Here is a 14,195-nt window from a genome sequence, read left to right on the forward strand (position 1 = left end):
AGACGTTTCACCCCTCATCCAAGAGACTAATGCCAGAAACCCAGGTATTTAAACCCCACAAGAATAAGATGACCTGGATGACTGAGAACCTTCACGGACATAAAACTGTAGCAGTTACTGTTGGTTTGGTAGTTTTTACATTTAAACGCGCCCCCTCCCCCATGAGGAATACTGACATGTCCTTGGAGTTGAGTAAATCTGCCATGGGACTGGACCTTTGTGCAAAGTTTTTTTTTTTTTCATGTATGGGATGTAGGATTTCCTCAGAAGAAGAAGAAGATCCCAGCAGCCTCGGCTGCCTGGCTCCTATATACTGTATGTCAAAGTTGAATGTACATATGGAAGGCTTTCTGCTGGTCTCCACGAAAACAAAGCTGACCGTGTGAACCTGGTGACTGCTGCTGTTTCTGATCAGAAGAATAGCCTTGAAGCTTTGTGGCTCCACTGGATTTATTCCCTGCTGCCACATACAGTAGATGCCTCCCCCACTGTTAATACTGAGAGTTGATAAAACAGATCCAGAGTCTGTTGAAGTTTTCATATGAACAGAGTGAACTCACAGCTGATGCCTCTCACTAAAACAAAAGCACAGCAGTAGAATACATATGAACGTCTCCAGGGCTGACACTAGTGGTGTTGTGTTGGCTAGGTGTGCTGCCACTCTGCTGCCTCCTACAGGTGATGAGAGGAATGTCAGTCCTATACCAGAGAGGAATGTCAGTCCTATACCAGATAGGGATGTCAGTCCTATACCAGAGAGGGAATGTCAGTCCTATACCAGAGAGGAATGTCAGTCCTATACCAGAGAGTCTGTCAGTCCTATACCAGAGAGGGAATGTCAGTCCTATACCAGAGAGGGAATGTCAGTCCTATACCAGAGAGTCTGTCAGTCCTATACCATAGAGGGAATGTCAGTCCTATACCAGAGAGGGAATGTCAGTCCTATACCAGAGAGGGATGTCAGTCCTATACCAGAGAGGGATGTCAGTCCTATACCAGAGAGGGAATGTCAGTCCTATAGCAGAGAGGAATGTCAGTCCTATACCAGAGAGTCTGTCAGTCCTATACCATAGAGGGAATGTCAGTCCTATACCATAGAGGGAATGTCAGTCCTATACCATAGAGGGAATGTCAGTCCTATACCATAGAGGGAATGTCAGTCCTATACCAGAGAGGAATGTCAGTCCTATACCATAGACTCTATGGCAGCGGTCCCCAACCTTTTTATCTCAGCGGACCGGTCACCGGTGGAAGAGCGCTGGTCGTTCTCTTCGGGGGGGGGGGGGGTAGCTCACAACTCACCATAATATAGTATCACAATAATAATGTCAGTCATCCGGGGGTGATGCTCCGTCTGTCATCTCGGTTCCTGTCTACTCTGTCATCTCGTTTTGCTGCTGAAGCTGCAGAAAACTCCGTTTCACAAACATAATATGTTTGTAATGGAAGCAGGTTTTCTGTGCTTTTGTGGCGATCTCAGGATATTCTGCTTGAATCCAGAACGCAGGGAGATAAGTTTTCTGTGAGGTGATGAAGCGGCAGAGAGCCGGCCGGGTCCCGCACACACATTGTGGAGCTTGGAGCATGTGAATCACCTGTTGCAATGAACCCGTAATTTAAACAGGACTCATGCTTTTTCTTTTAGAACAGCTTTCTTCTTGTTGGAAGGCGTCGGGTCTTCTGTCGTCTCATTATTGAGTTTTTCCCGGCCCGGCGACGTGTGTTTTTCACTCTTTTACGTTTGTGCCTGCCTGTCAATTGCCTGTCAATTGCCTGCGCAGCACTGGGAAGATGCACAAACGGAAGTGGCAACATTTTCAAAATAAAACGACCGGAAGTGTGAAATAGACGAAACAAACAATTTTTTTTTTTTTTTCATTTTCATTTCATCTTTCTGCGACCCGGTACCAAATGATCCACGGACCGGTACCGGTCCACGGCCCGGTGGTTGGGGACCACTGCTCTATGGTATAGGACTGACATCCCTCTATGGCATAGAGGGATGTCAGTCCTATACCAGAGAGGGAATGTCAGTCCTATACCATAGAAGGAATGTCAGTCCTATAGCAGAGAGGAATGTCAGTCCTATACCATAGAGGGAATGTCAGTCCTATACCAGAGAGGAATGTCAGTCCTATAGCAGAGAGGAATGTCAGTCCTATAGCAGAGAGGAATGTCAGTCCTATACCAGAGAGGGAATTTCAGTCCTATAGCAGAGAGGAATGTCAGTCCTATACCAGAGAGGGAATGTCAGTCCTATACCAGAGAGGGAATGTCAGTCCTATACCAGAGAGGAATGTCAGTCCTATACCAGAGAGGAATGTCAGTCCTATAGCAGGAGGGAAAGGTCTCAGGTCATCAGCATTACAGTGATGATGATATCTCTAAATAAGCCCAGTGTTTTCTATGTGATGGGATCATGAGTCAGCCTGTGTTTGCATGTGTGTTGCAGGTTTGATGACTTTGATGATGCCATCGATGAGGCGATAGAGGAGGACATCCGAGACCTGTGTGGGGGTGAGTGGGTGGTGTGGGGGTGGAGGAGGGTCTGCTGAGGCTGAAGCAGACAGGATGACATTATGGGCTGGTGGTCTGCTGAGGCTGAAGCAGACAGGATGACATTATGGGCTGGTGGTGAGGTGTTCGTACTGGAGAGAAGAGATGGAGCTCTCCTCTAACCCAGTGAGATGAGCTTTCTCCTTCTCTGACCTTCTGCTGTAGGAGCGGGGCGGGGCAAAGCCCTCACCACCATCCTGTCAGACGACGGCAAGGATAGCCAGCGGCCAATCAGAAGCCAGTCTCTTGCTGCCAGGAACAGGAAGAAACGGAGACTGAACGACCTGGAGAGTGACAGCACGGCAGCAGAGAGCGAGGACGAGTTCATGCTCAGCAACAGGTGACTGACACACACACACCAAGGTTATAATAGTTTTGGACTTTTAATTATAGTTTAGTTTTATTTAGTTTTGACTTCTTTTTCTCTAAATCAGTTAGTTTTAATTAGTTTTTAGAGCGGGTTTGCAAGTTTTAGTTAGTTTTTATTTTTTTCTAAACACTTAGTTTTAGTTTAGTTTTTATTAGTTTTAGTATTAGTTTTAGTTTTTTCATACTTTGGGTTATTTGTTGGTTGAAGGATTCAAAAAGATCAGAGCAAGTATTGTGTAATAAAACTCAAAAGATACCATTTAACAAATGTATTCAGTTACTGCAGTTTTTTGACATACTAGTGCAGTAAAGTAACAATAGGCAGTAGCCTACCTCGCATGCTGTATTGTATTTAACATAAAGTAGCATAAAGTGAACACAGCAAATGTTTTGGACATTTCAAGTGCACTTTTAGTGCACAGAGCCAGACAGCTGATAATATACTTCTCCACCTCAGGTTGATGCTGATGTGCTTAGCTTTTCTATGTTAACCTTACAATGCCTTCTGTCCATAAGAACTGGTTCAGGATGAGGCATTTGTATTCGAATAAAATTCAAAATAGGTGTAATAATATAAAATCTCACTCACTCACACACTGCCTCTGTCTTTCCTGTTCGCTCCCGAGGAGTGTGTCCTCTCGCACACACACACAGTCTTTCTGCTCTCTGGTGTGGGCAGCTTGTCTGTTCTTCTGAGCTCCCAGATGTTCACGGATCTGTATGGGCTGCTACATTTCAGTTCTCAACGGGCCTGTCAGGTCAACCTAATCGGTCGCGCGGGCTTGGACCGCGTCTGGCCGCGTCTGGTCCGGGCTTCAGCACGCGTGTCGGACCGCGTCTGGTTTAATCAATACGAGGATAAACATCGCACACGATTTCAACCATAGAGCTCTAACCGATCCCGAGTGTCTTTCTAGAGATGTTTGGTCACGGGAAGTGACAGACCGTGAGGTGCCGTGTGGTGCCAGCTCACGTAAAATTGCTGGAGTGAAATAGCCTGAATCGATTTCATATCAATCCAAAATTGACAAAGACGAAAACGAAGGGAATTCTATCTATAATTTCAGTACGTTTTAGTTAGTTTTGTAAACACACAATACAGTTTCAGTTAGTTATCGTTTTTTCATTTGATTATAGTTTTTATTTATTTCAGTTAACGACAATGTTTTTTCAATTCTAGTTTTCGTCATTTCGTTCGTTTTCGTTAACGATAATAACCTTGACACACACACACACACACACACACAGGGGTCACCCGGCTCAGTCCTTTCTTCTTCTTGCAGCTCAGAGGATGAAGATTTCGGTGGATCAGGGGCAGAGGATGACGAGGAGGAGGAGGATGAAGATCCTGGCAGCGAAGTGGGCAGCTGGGACAGCGGGACTCGTCCCAGACGGCCAATCAAGAAGCTGCCCAAACACCGACACAGCAAGACCCAGACCCAGAGCAGGGGCAGGAAGCGGCTGAGACGGAGGCGGAGACACTCCTCAGAGGAGGAGGAGAGTGAGGAAGACATGGGTGAGCTTACTTCATTTAACCCTCCTCTTGTCCTCCTGGCTCAAGGGAGGAAGGACGAAGGGAAAGAAGGAAGGAATGAAGGACAAAGGGAAAGATGGGGGAAAGAAGGAAGGAAAGATAGAAGGAGGGAGGGAACAGATTGGGTCAAAAGGAGAGGAAGAAGTAAGGACGAAGGGAAGGAAGGGAGGGAAAAAGGATTGTGGAAAGAAGGAAGGGAAAAAGGAAGGAAAGAAAGATGGAGGGGGGCAACAGATTCGTTCAAGGAAGAAGGGAAAAAGGAAGGAAAGATAGAAGGAGGGAGGGAACAGATTGGGTCAAAAGGGAAGGAAGAAGTAAGGTCGAAGGGAAGGAAGGGAGGGAGGGAAGAAGGAAGGGAAGAAAGATGGAGGGAGGGAACAGATTCGTTCAAGAAAGGAAGAAGGGAAATAAGGAAGGAAAGTTAGAAGGAGGGAGGGAACAGATTGGGTCAAAAAGGAAGGAAGGAAGGAAGGGAAAAAGGATTGTGGAAAGAAGGAAGGGAAAATGGAAGGAAAGAAAGATGGAGGGAGGGAACAGATTTGTTCAAGGGAGGAAGAAGAAGAAGGAAGGAAGGACGGGAGGGAAAAAGGATTGTGGAAAGAAGGAAGGGGAAAGGAAAGAAAGAAAGATGGAGGGAAAGAACAGATCAGGTCAATTGGATCAAAAGAGGAAGGAAGAAGAAGGGAAGGAAGGAAAGGAAAAAGGATTGTGGAAAGAAGGAAGGGAGAGACAACAGGAGGATTAATGGAGCAATCAAATGTATCAATTAATGAATTTTGATGATTAAAAACTGAGCAGTGAAATTGAGTTTGCGCTTGTTAAAAGTTGTATTGATAACATAGAAGCAAGAGAGGGCAAAGAAAAATGGATTCAAATCATAAACTGAGTGTGGGGGAAAAAAAGCTAAATGTTATTTCTAGGCCGTATTAAGTAGTCTTACAGTTGAGAAACGCCAAACATGAATCACAGTATGTGTCTGTCCCTCTTCTCTGCCTCCAGACTCGGATCAGTTCAGTGACATGACTGACAGTGACGCTGACAGAAAGAGGCGGGGCCTGAGGCGGGGCCAGCTCCAGCAGGTCAACTACCGGGAGACGTCCGAGTCGTCGGACAACTCCCGCTCCTCGGCCAGGAAAGAGGCTAAAGCCCCAGGAAAACCCCGCAAGGAGAACGTGTCCAGCGACTACAGTGATGGTGAGCTCTTCTTGTTTTCTATGTATACCTGACACAAGGGCTCTGATCCGACTGGCCATCCCATCATCCACTCTATGCAGAATAAGAGATGGCAGCGCTCTGACTATATGAGGGTGCTTACTGCTGCTCAACAGCTGCTTTTACATAGAAAGTCTTTGTTTTCTAATCGTTTTTTAATACAAACACAAGCAGTGCTTAAAGGGATAGTTCAACATTTTGGCAAATTTGCGTATTGCCATAATCCCTATAGTCATAGCAGTAGGTTCGTTACCTTTAATTGTTGGTGCAAGCTGTTTTTAGATCAGCGGGGCAGAGACGTGAGCTCTGCACGGCGCGTGGTATTTCCACGTTTTCCTTCATCAAACTAAATACACAATCCTACAACTCCAAAACGCTCTGGTGGACAAGTTCACCACGCTATAAAATAATAACGTATAATTATGTAACATAGGAAGCAAATACTCAGAACTACTTTTGCTCGTGAAATCACTCCGCCCAGCAACCGTGTCTGAAATGTAGTTCCGGCTGCATTTCCCTCTAAAACAACTCTGTCTGGTAACGTTGTGTTATTATTAGGGCCCGACCGATATGGATTTTTTGGGGCCGATGCCGATTACGATTATTAGGGGGGAAAAAATCCGATAACCGATTAATCGGCCGATTATTTTTTTTTTTTATTAAGTTTTAAAATTGTATTACTATAATAATATATCTATATATATTATATAATATATAAATTAGGGCTGCCTGGTCGACCAAAAAATCATTAGCGGACGAAAATTTCATTGGTCGATTGGTCGCAGGAAAAAAAAGAAAACATTTGTGTCTTGTCTTGTCAAAATTAAGTCAAAATCAACATGGGCTTTTATTTTGAAGGGCCAAATACAGGAAGTCATGACACGTGATACTTTTTTGTTGTTGTTTTTTTACGGCATGGTGGCTCGCTCTCTCTCTCTCTCTCTCTCTCTCTTTTTTTTTTTTTTAATCAAAAGCGACTTTTTCCAATGTTGTTCCAGACGTTTCTGGTTTGGAGACTGTTTTCAACGATCAGCGGTTGCTGCCGTGCCCTGCACCGTGTCAAAGTACTCACCGGCGGTCTGTCTCACAGCAGTGTCACGGAGCAGAGACATGATAGTCCCCGCTGCAGTCAGAGTCCCGCAATGCCCCCCACGCGTCACACAGCCTCAGCTCAGTCACTCACCCTCATCTACTGTGTTTATTGGTGATAAATGAGCATACTGCCTGCCGGAAGGCTATATAACGGTAAAACCCGACCCCGACCGGCTTGTTGAATCTCGGACCCAACACGGCCGGAGACGAGCATTAATTAATTAATTCACAACCCGACCGCGGTGTAAAAAAAAAAGGGAAACAGAAAGCCAGTGGCAACACTGGTTTTGAGACAGATCAGTCACTCTGCTGTGTGCTGTGACTGAGGTGGTAGTGGATGGAGTTTGTCATGAGGTCGGCGCCTCTGCAGGGGAATCTTTTCAAAGTAAAACCAAGTTTTATTTCCTGCATTTTATTCCTGAAAATATCGGCGACAATCGGCAAGTTTTGGCCGATTACCGATTAGTCTCAAACGGGCTATAATCGGCCGATTTAATCGGCTCGCCGATAAATCGGTCGGGCCCTAGTTATTATCTCATAGCGTGGTGAATGTGCAGGTCACAACTTGTCCACCAGAGCGTTGTGGATTTGTTGGATTGTGTATTTGATGAGTTTGATGAGGGAAAGGCAGAAATTCAGAGCTCACGTCTCTGCCCCACCGATCTAAAAACAGCTTGCACCAACAATTAAAGGTAATGAACCTACTCCTAGTCCTAAGACTAGACTCATGTTGTTATCTTATCTAACTGTAGAATGAAATGAGTTGATTCGTTTGGGTGTTTAAACTCTTTTCTCTGGAGAGGAAAAAGATGCAAAAGAGACAATGAATCAACAAGAGAAAAAAGGGCATGACTTGATGATTAGTGGACCAATCAGATTTGACTATGAACTCTCTTAGTTGGGGACAGCCCTACTCAAGCTGGTCAATACTGTAGATCTCTGCACTGTCACGTTCATCAAGTTCACCTCAGCTCCATCTGTCTTTCAGTGCTGCCTTCTTCCAGAGACTCAGAAGAGGAGGATTATGAAGACGAGGAGGAAGACGGCCAGAGACGGAGAGTGAACAGGAGGAGAAGACAGGAGGAAGAGCTCCACAGAAAGAGGATGAAGGAGAAGCAGAGGAGACACAAAGGCGAGGAAGACGACAGAGAGAGAGGCAGGCGACTGAAAAGGCGGCTGTCGGAGAAGGAGGACGTCAGAGACAAGCGCCGGAGGTTAAAGAGGACAGAGCGGGACGAGGAGGACCCGGACAAGATGGGCAGGGGGAGGAGGAGAGAGATGTTGTTGGAGCAACGGCGCAAGCGGCTGGCTCAGATGCTGAAGAAGCGGCGGCCTTCCACGGACGACGAGGACGAGTCGGAGGAGTCCGAGTCGTCCTCGGAGGAGGACCGTCCCATCCGCAAGAGACTCAACCGCATCGACTCTGACGACGACGAAGACGATAACGATGAGGACGACGACGACGACAATGAGGAGGAGGAGGAGGAGGAGGGAAGACGGAGGACGACGACGACCAAGAAGTCTTCGGCGGTGGAGAGGAGGACGGACGGCGACGCTCAGGAAAAGGGAAGGGGCCGCAGCCCGTCTCCGTCAAACAGACATAAGACCTCCAGACTGTCTCTGAAGCCTGGGAGTCCCACCGCACCCAGGGACAGCGCAGCCTCATGCAGGCAAGGACGGCACAACGGTCCATTCCACCCAGAGGTGGGGGACGATGACGAGGAGGAGGAGGAGGAAGAGGAGGAGGACCAGGTCCAGGTCCAGGCAGACTCAGTAAACTGTGTCCAGAGCAGTCAGCAGTCATGATGGCTGTCAACAAGGCTTCATTCTTTCTTTCAGTTTTTCTTTGAAACTGTGGCACACAACCACCTTCCTGACTGGATATATATCTCTCTCTTCTTCTTCACACTCCCCCCGTGTGCCCCCCCCCCCCCTCCCCCGCTGTGGTATCGTAGTAGGGTGCTGTCCAGTCCACCATCACACACTGACACTGTACAGGAAGCCGTGACCGCCGGTGGACACTGGTCCCGCTGGACGCAGCCGGAGGAGGAGGAGTCCTCTGGACTGGTGGAGGCCTTGTAGTCTTAGTGTGGCTCCATGTGACAGTAAAGGTGGTGGCTTGTCTGGAGTCTGTTTGTAGTGTACCTCATCCTAAAGCACTTCATCATTCTCATAGCACTTAATAAGCCGCCGCCCACCAAGGTGAGGCCAAGGGCCAGGGTCAAAGCCAACACCGCCGCCACACGGTCTCATCCCCAACGCTGTCCATCCACGCACATGCTCGGCTTTTAGTCCAGTCATTTTAAGCCACAAAAGGGTTGAACAAATTGCAACAGAAGCAAACTCAACTGATTTTGTAACCTCAACATGTCCTGAGTGAGGGAAAAAAAGGCCTGAAGAATCCCATTAGGGGAAAGTTTAGAAAAAGACCCAAATATAGCCCATTCATACACCTATTCATTATTTTTCTCACCTGAATAGGGTAAAATTTTTAACCTTTAGATATCTCCATGAAAATTACTGTGTTAATTACTTACATTAAGACAAACAAAAAATGTATTACAAGTTTCTTTTATTCTTTGTTAACATGAGCAAATTTGCATAAATTTGCATAAATTCCACCCTTTTGACAGCAGATGTTTATATAAAGGAGCTGTGGTGGTACCAGCATGAAAATTGGAATGAGTTGAATCGCCCTAGCTCATTAAAGCTACAGTTGGTAAGTTGACGAAAGTGAAAGTAAGCACAGGTCCCTTTATGAACCTCTGGAGTCAACTCAATTTTCAAGCTGGTACCACCACAGCACCTATACATGTGCCGTCAAAACGGTGGAATTTATGCAAATTTATGCAAATTTGCTCATGTTAACAAAGAATTTCAAAAAACTTGTAACACATTTTTTGTTTGTCTTAATGTAAGTAATCAACACAGTAATTTTCATGGAGACATCTAAAGGTTAAAAATGTTACCCTATTCACGTGAGATAATGAATAGGCGTATAAATGGGCTATATTTGGGTCTTTTTCTAAACTTTCCCCTAATGGGATTCTTCTGGGCTTTTTTTTCCCTCACTCAGGACATGTTGAGGATACAAAATCAGTTGAGTTTGCTTCTGTTGCAATTTGTTCAACCTTTTTCCATAAAATGACTGGACTATTTTACTGGTGCAGGTCTTGACATTCCTGCCTCCCAACACTATGGAAGTTCATGGAATTGTGTTGTTTGTTGGTGATGGATCCAAAAACAGAGTGTGTGTGTTCATTGAGCCAGTAGCTGAAGGCTTAGTGTGTATTTCAGTGTCTTCAGTGAACAATGTTTGACCACTGTTGCATGCCACAGCCCCCCCCCCCCCCCCCCCTCTCTCTTCTCATGTTTCCTGTTTCAAAAAGCCAAAAAAAATCTGGAAAAAAAAGAAAAAGTAACAGTTAGTGTGTTGACAGTAGGGTTGCAAAGGGGTGGAAAATTTCCAGTAAATTTCCGGAAAATGTCCAGGAACTTTCCATGGGAAGTTAAGCTGGGGAATTTTGGAAATATTCCAAATTGGAAACTTTCCATGGGAATTATGGGAATTTATGCGAATCATGGAAATGTATGGGAATTATTGGGAATTTATAGGAATTAACTGGAAATTGGGGGTAATTAATTTAAACAAACTGTATCATATCCAAACATAAATGTAAATATTTAGTTTTGTCATAAGCAGACATCCATGCAAAATAATACAATTAAAAAAACATGACATTTCAACAGATTTATTTGTGAGTAGAACTTTATCAAGTTTTTATTCTTGTATGAACAATCAATTCTTTTACTGAACCACAAAAACATGAATGTTGAGTCAAATATTACTCACCCTCACCAATCAATTTTGTAAATTTCGGATTTATTCCCGTTTATTCCCATATATTCCTGTTAATTCCCATATATTCCCGTTAATTCCCATATATTCCCGTTAATTCCCATGGAAAGTTCTTTTTTTTTTTTTCTTTTTTATTAACCCCACCACCACCACCCCTAATGGGGACTTTCTTTCTTTCTTTCTTTCTTTCTTTCTTTCTTTCTTTCTTTCTTTCTTTCTCGTTTATTTCTTTTCTTTCTTTTTTTCATTTAAAAAAAAGAAAAAAAGACAACAATCAGGTGGCAGTAACATAAAAACCCATCAACATCACAAAAACATAGGGACGGACAAAATACAAACAAAACAAACAAAAAAACAACAAACACAAAAAACAAACAAACAAAAAATAATAATAATTCACTCTACAACAAGAAATCAACAACAGGCACAAAAACAAAAACATACAACACAATTTCCCATGGAAAGTTTCCAACTTTGAAAATTCCCGGAATTTTGCAACCCTAGTTGACAGTGTTGGGTTTGTACCAGACACACAACTCTGTGAATTGAAGGAACATTGAAGACATTTTGATGTTGTTGTTTTTCATCAGATATTTTAGATCAGCAGTTATTCAGTCTAAAAGAATCACCACTTGCAGCCAACATGCAAATCTATGATGATGTAGAAACCTGGCCACCATGCGTTAGCTTCTTTTTCTGAAATGTGGTTTGTACAACAGAACAGACAAAGGAGCGACAACATTAGTGTGTGTAAATAATACTACTACTAATCCCCGGCCGTTGTGGATGGGGCCGTCAGTGTGTGTGTGTGTGTGTGTGTGTGTGCTTGCTTTCAGGCTGGCCTCAGTAGTTCCTTGGTGGGGGCGGACATGTTTGCTGTATATACTTTGCCTGTATGCTATTCCTTGTAAGATAATAGATGTTCTGTTCTTAGTCCTCTTGTAAAATATAGTGTTATATTTTCTATATGAAGGAGAGGGGTTGAGATGCTGCTCTGGGTGATGTGTGCATCAACGGGCTTTCATTTGAACGGGGTTTTGCGACGGTTCCAGTGACAGAATCCTGCTCACGCTCACACCTCAAAGGTTTTTAACACTTCCTACACCTGGTGGGGAACCCTCTGCGTTTTTAAAGGGGGAATAATAAAGCTTTATTTTTTTGATTAAGGCTCAGGGGTGGAAAATGTCCGTCAAGTCAAAAATCAAACAAGCTGAACTTTGTTTTCTCAGCCATCTCAGCTTGTGAATAAGCGTCACTGTCAGAATCCACAGGGCCTGTGTTTATCAACCCAGGTTGGGATGGAAGAAAGTTACTGACTGAGCAATAAAGCACTTTGAGCTCATTTACTTTATAGCTCCTGCTTTAACCGACTTCTGTCTGAGCAACTTCCTCAACAACTCGTCTCCAAGACCATAAGCAGGATTTTCTTTTCTTTTATCTCCTCCCTTCGGTCCAGAATTTGACTTTTATCCTGTTGTATGAATTCAGCTGCAGATCAGATTGATCTTTCAACTTTATTTTTGTTTTCACATCTGACATGAAGAGAATCTATGACATGTTGATTTCCTTTGTAGCCTGGCCTTTTTCTACTGAACGTCACATCACATAATAATAAAAAGAGTTTAATTGAATGAGCCCTGGTTCCAAACAGAGAGCAGAAGCACTAACCTGAGCCCCCCCCCCCCAGAATATTGAGTTGTTCTTCATCCTAGTTGCTAAACCCAGTTTACTCTTGTTCTAATCAGAAGGGGATGGGTTTCTTCAGCCTGTCTGTCACTAAACAAACCCTGAAAGCTGTGGGAACTATATATATATATATATATATATATATGCACACACATGTAAGAGCCAAGATGACTTTGTAGATTGATTTTCATTCCATTTTGAAAGTGACATGTGAGTTATTGTGTTTAAGCTGCTGCATGATGTGAAGAAGGTCAACAACTGGTCCTTTCTGTAGCTGAGTGTTTATCAGTGACCTTATTTATTAGCTCATATTCTGAACTTTTAATTTATGACAAATGTTTATTTACAATAATCCTATATAATCATTTGAAAGAACATTCTGTAACCATTAAAAAAAAACAAAAACAAAGATCAAGTCTATACTAGTCAAACGTCAGCTTCTCTTGGTGGTTTACATCGAGCGTATGAAGAGTGGAGGATTGTTGTTTCTGGAGTTCACCTGCTCAACGGCTACATGTTGTTTCTGTTGATCAGCATCTGGAACACCAGCAGTGATTTCTGGCTCTCACATTAGACCTCTGCAGGACCAAAAAATGAGATATTTTTGATTCTTTTCTTGTTCCGGTTTGGCCCCCACCATCAGCAGAAAAGGGAGATTAATGTTTGTTTTTTTTGCCACCAGCCCCCAAAACCAGTCCAGGGAGCCTGATGTGTATCTGCTTCTGCCACTGTGGCAGAGTGTGTGGCTTTGGGAACGGCACCACTGGATGTGACTGCAGCTCCTTCCATTTCTCTGTTCTACTGTTACTGTAGTATCGCTGTAACATACATGTTTTCTATGTTATTAAAACCAACATCCCAGGCATCTCCTCAAACACACACCCTGTCTGTGCCCTCTTTTTATTTCCTCAAGTGATTGGTTGGTAGAAATGTTTTTCCATCTGGCAGGAGAGGATTCTGATGTCTCTTTTCCCTATCAGTAATATTACAGCTGTCTGTTGGAGTAGGAATTCCAGTGAATGGTACTCTAAAGCAGTGCTTCTCAACCTTTTGTACATCAAGGACCCCTAAATTAACACCAATTAGACCACGGACCCCCATTGGACCAAATTTAGAAGTAAACACCACAAATACACAAATATTTGTTCTGAGACTGAAGAACATTACTTTTTTATACTTTTACAGTTTTTCTCAATCGCTTTGGTGCTTTTCTCACATCACTCTTAACATTTGCACAACAGTTAGTGCATTTCTCAGATTGCAAACTGCAAAACCTAGTGGATGACCTGCAAAAGCGCGTCACTTGCTCAAAATGGATTGTCCATCCCTCAAAAGCAAGTACTCATGTCAATGAAACTGTCAGTGTCGTCAAAATGAGAAGTCCTGACACCATCGTTTATGAACAAGATAGTCAAATGGCTTTGTCATGTTTTCATTAGGACACTTTATTAGGGTCCGGGCAGCTAAGCTGCCGGGACACTATTGTATTACTAGGAATTCTTCTTCTTTCTTTCTTTCTTTCTTTCTTTCTTTCTTTCTTTCTTTCTTTCTTTCTTTCTTTCTTTCTTCTTCCAAGGAAGTCATACTTCCCATGGGCGAAAACTCACCAAACTTCACAGAAACATCCGACCCCATGCCAGATTCACTCAACTCCAAGGACATGTGCCCCCCCCTCCTAGGGGGGGCACAATAAGCGTTTAAATTTAAAAACTTTAAAAATTCCTACCAAACCAACGGTAGATGCTACAGTGTTGAAACTTCACCACAATGTAGCCTCAATACTGCTGAAACTCTTGTCCACTTAAACTCATTACAAATTATGAAGTCCATCACTCTGTTTTTTTCAATAACTGTAAAACTTTTAAAATGTATCTCCTCCCACAATTT

At 43.7% G+C, this 14,195-nt stretch overlaps 1 protein-coding gene and 1 long non-coding RNA gene across 2 annotated transcripts in view; both read left to right on the forward strand.

Moving 5' to 3' along the window:
• The window catches only part of rsf1a (remodeling and spacing factor 1a), a 34,305-nt gene extending 25,616 nt beyond the window's left edge, over positions 1 to 8,689 (forward strand). The window contains exons 14-18 of the mRNA XM_085794743.1: positions 2,453 to 2,517; positions 2,722 to 2,896; positions 4,209 to 4,441; positions 5,459 to 5,653; positions 7,752 to 8,689. Coding sequence (XP_085650869.1) covers positions 2,453 to 2,517; positions 2,722 to 2,896; positions 4,209 to 4,441; positions 5,459 to 5,653; positions 7,752 to 8,569 — 1,486 coding nt within the window. The 3' untranslated portion in view covers positions 8,570 to 8,689. The remainder of the gene's footprint in view (positions 1 to 2,452; positions 2,518 to 2,721; positions 2,897 to 4,208; positions 4,442 to 5,458; positions 5,654 to 7,751) is intronic.
• A 1,137-nt stretch (positions 8,690 to 9,826) lies between these two features.
• Positions 9,827 to 13,187, forward strand: LOC146975343 (uncharacterized). Its single transcript, XR_015037352.1, has 2 exons — positions 9,827 to 11,194; positions 11,230 to 13,187. It is a non-coding gene; the product is annotated as an uncharacterized LOC146975343 (long non-coding RNA).
• The last annotated feature ends 1,008 nt before the right edge of the window (positions 13,188 to 14,195 follow it).

Source organism: Trachurus japonicus, chromosome 13 (assembly GCF_045865225.1).
Source record: "Trachurus japonicus isolate A0001 chromosome 13, Traja_1.0".
Taxonomy (NCBI): Eukaryota; Metazoa; Chordata; class Actinopteri; order Carangiformes; family Carangidae; genus Trachurus; species Trachurus japonicus.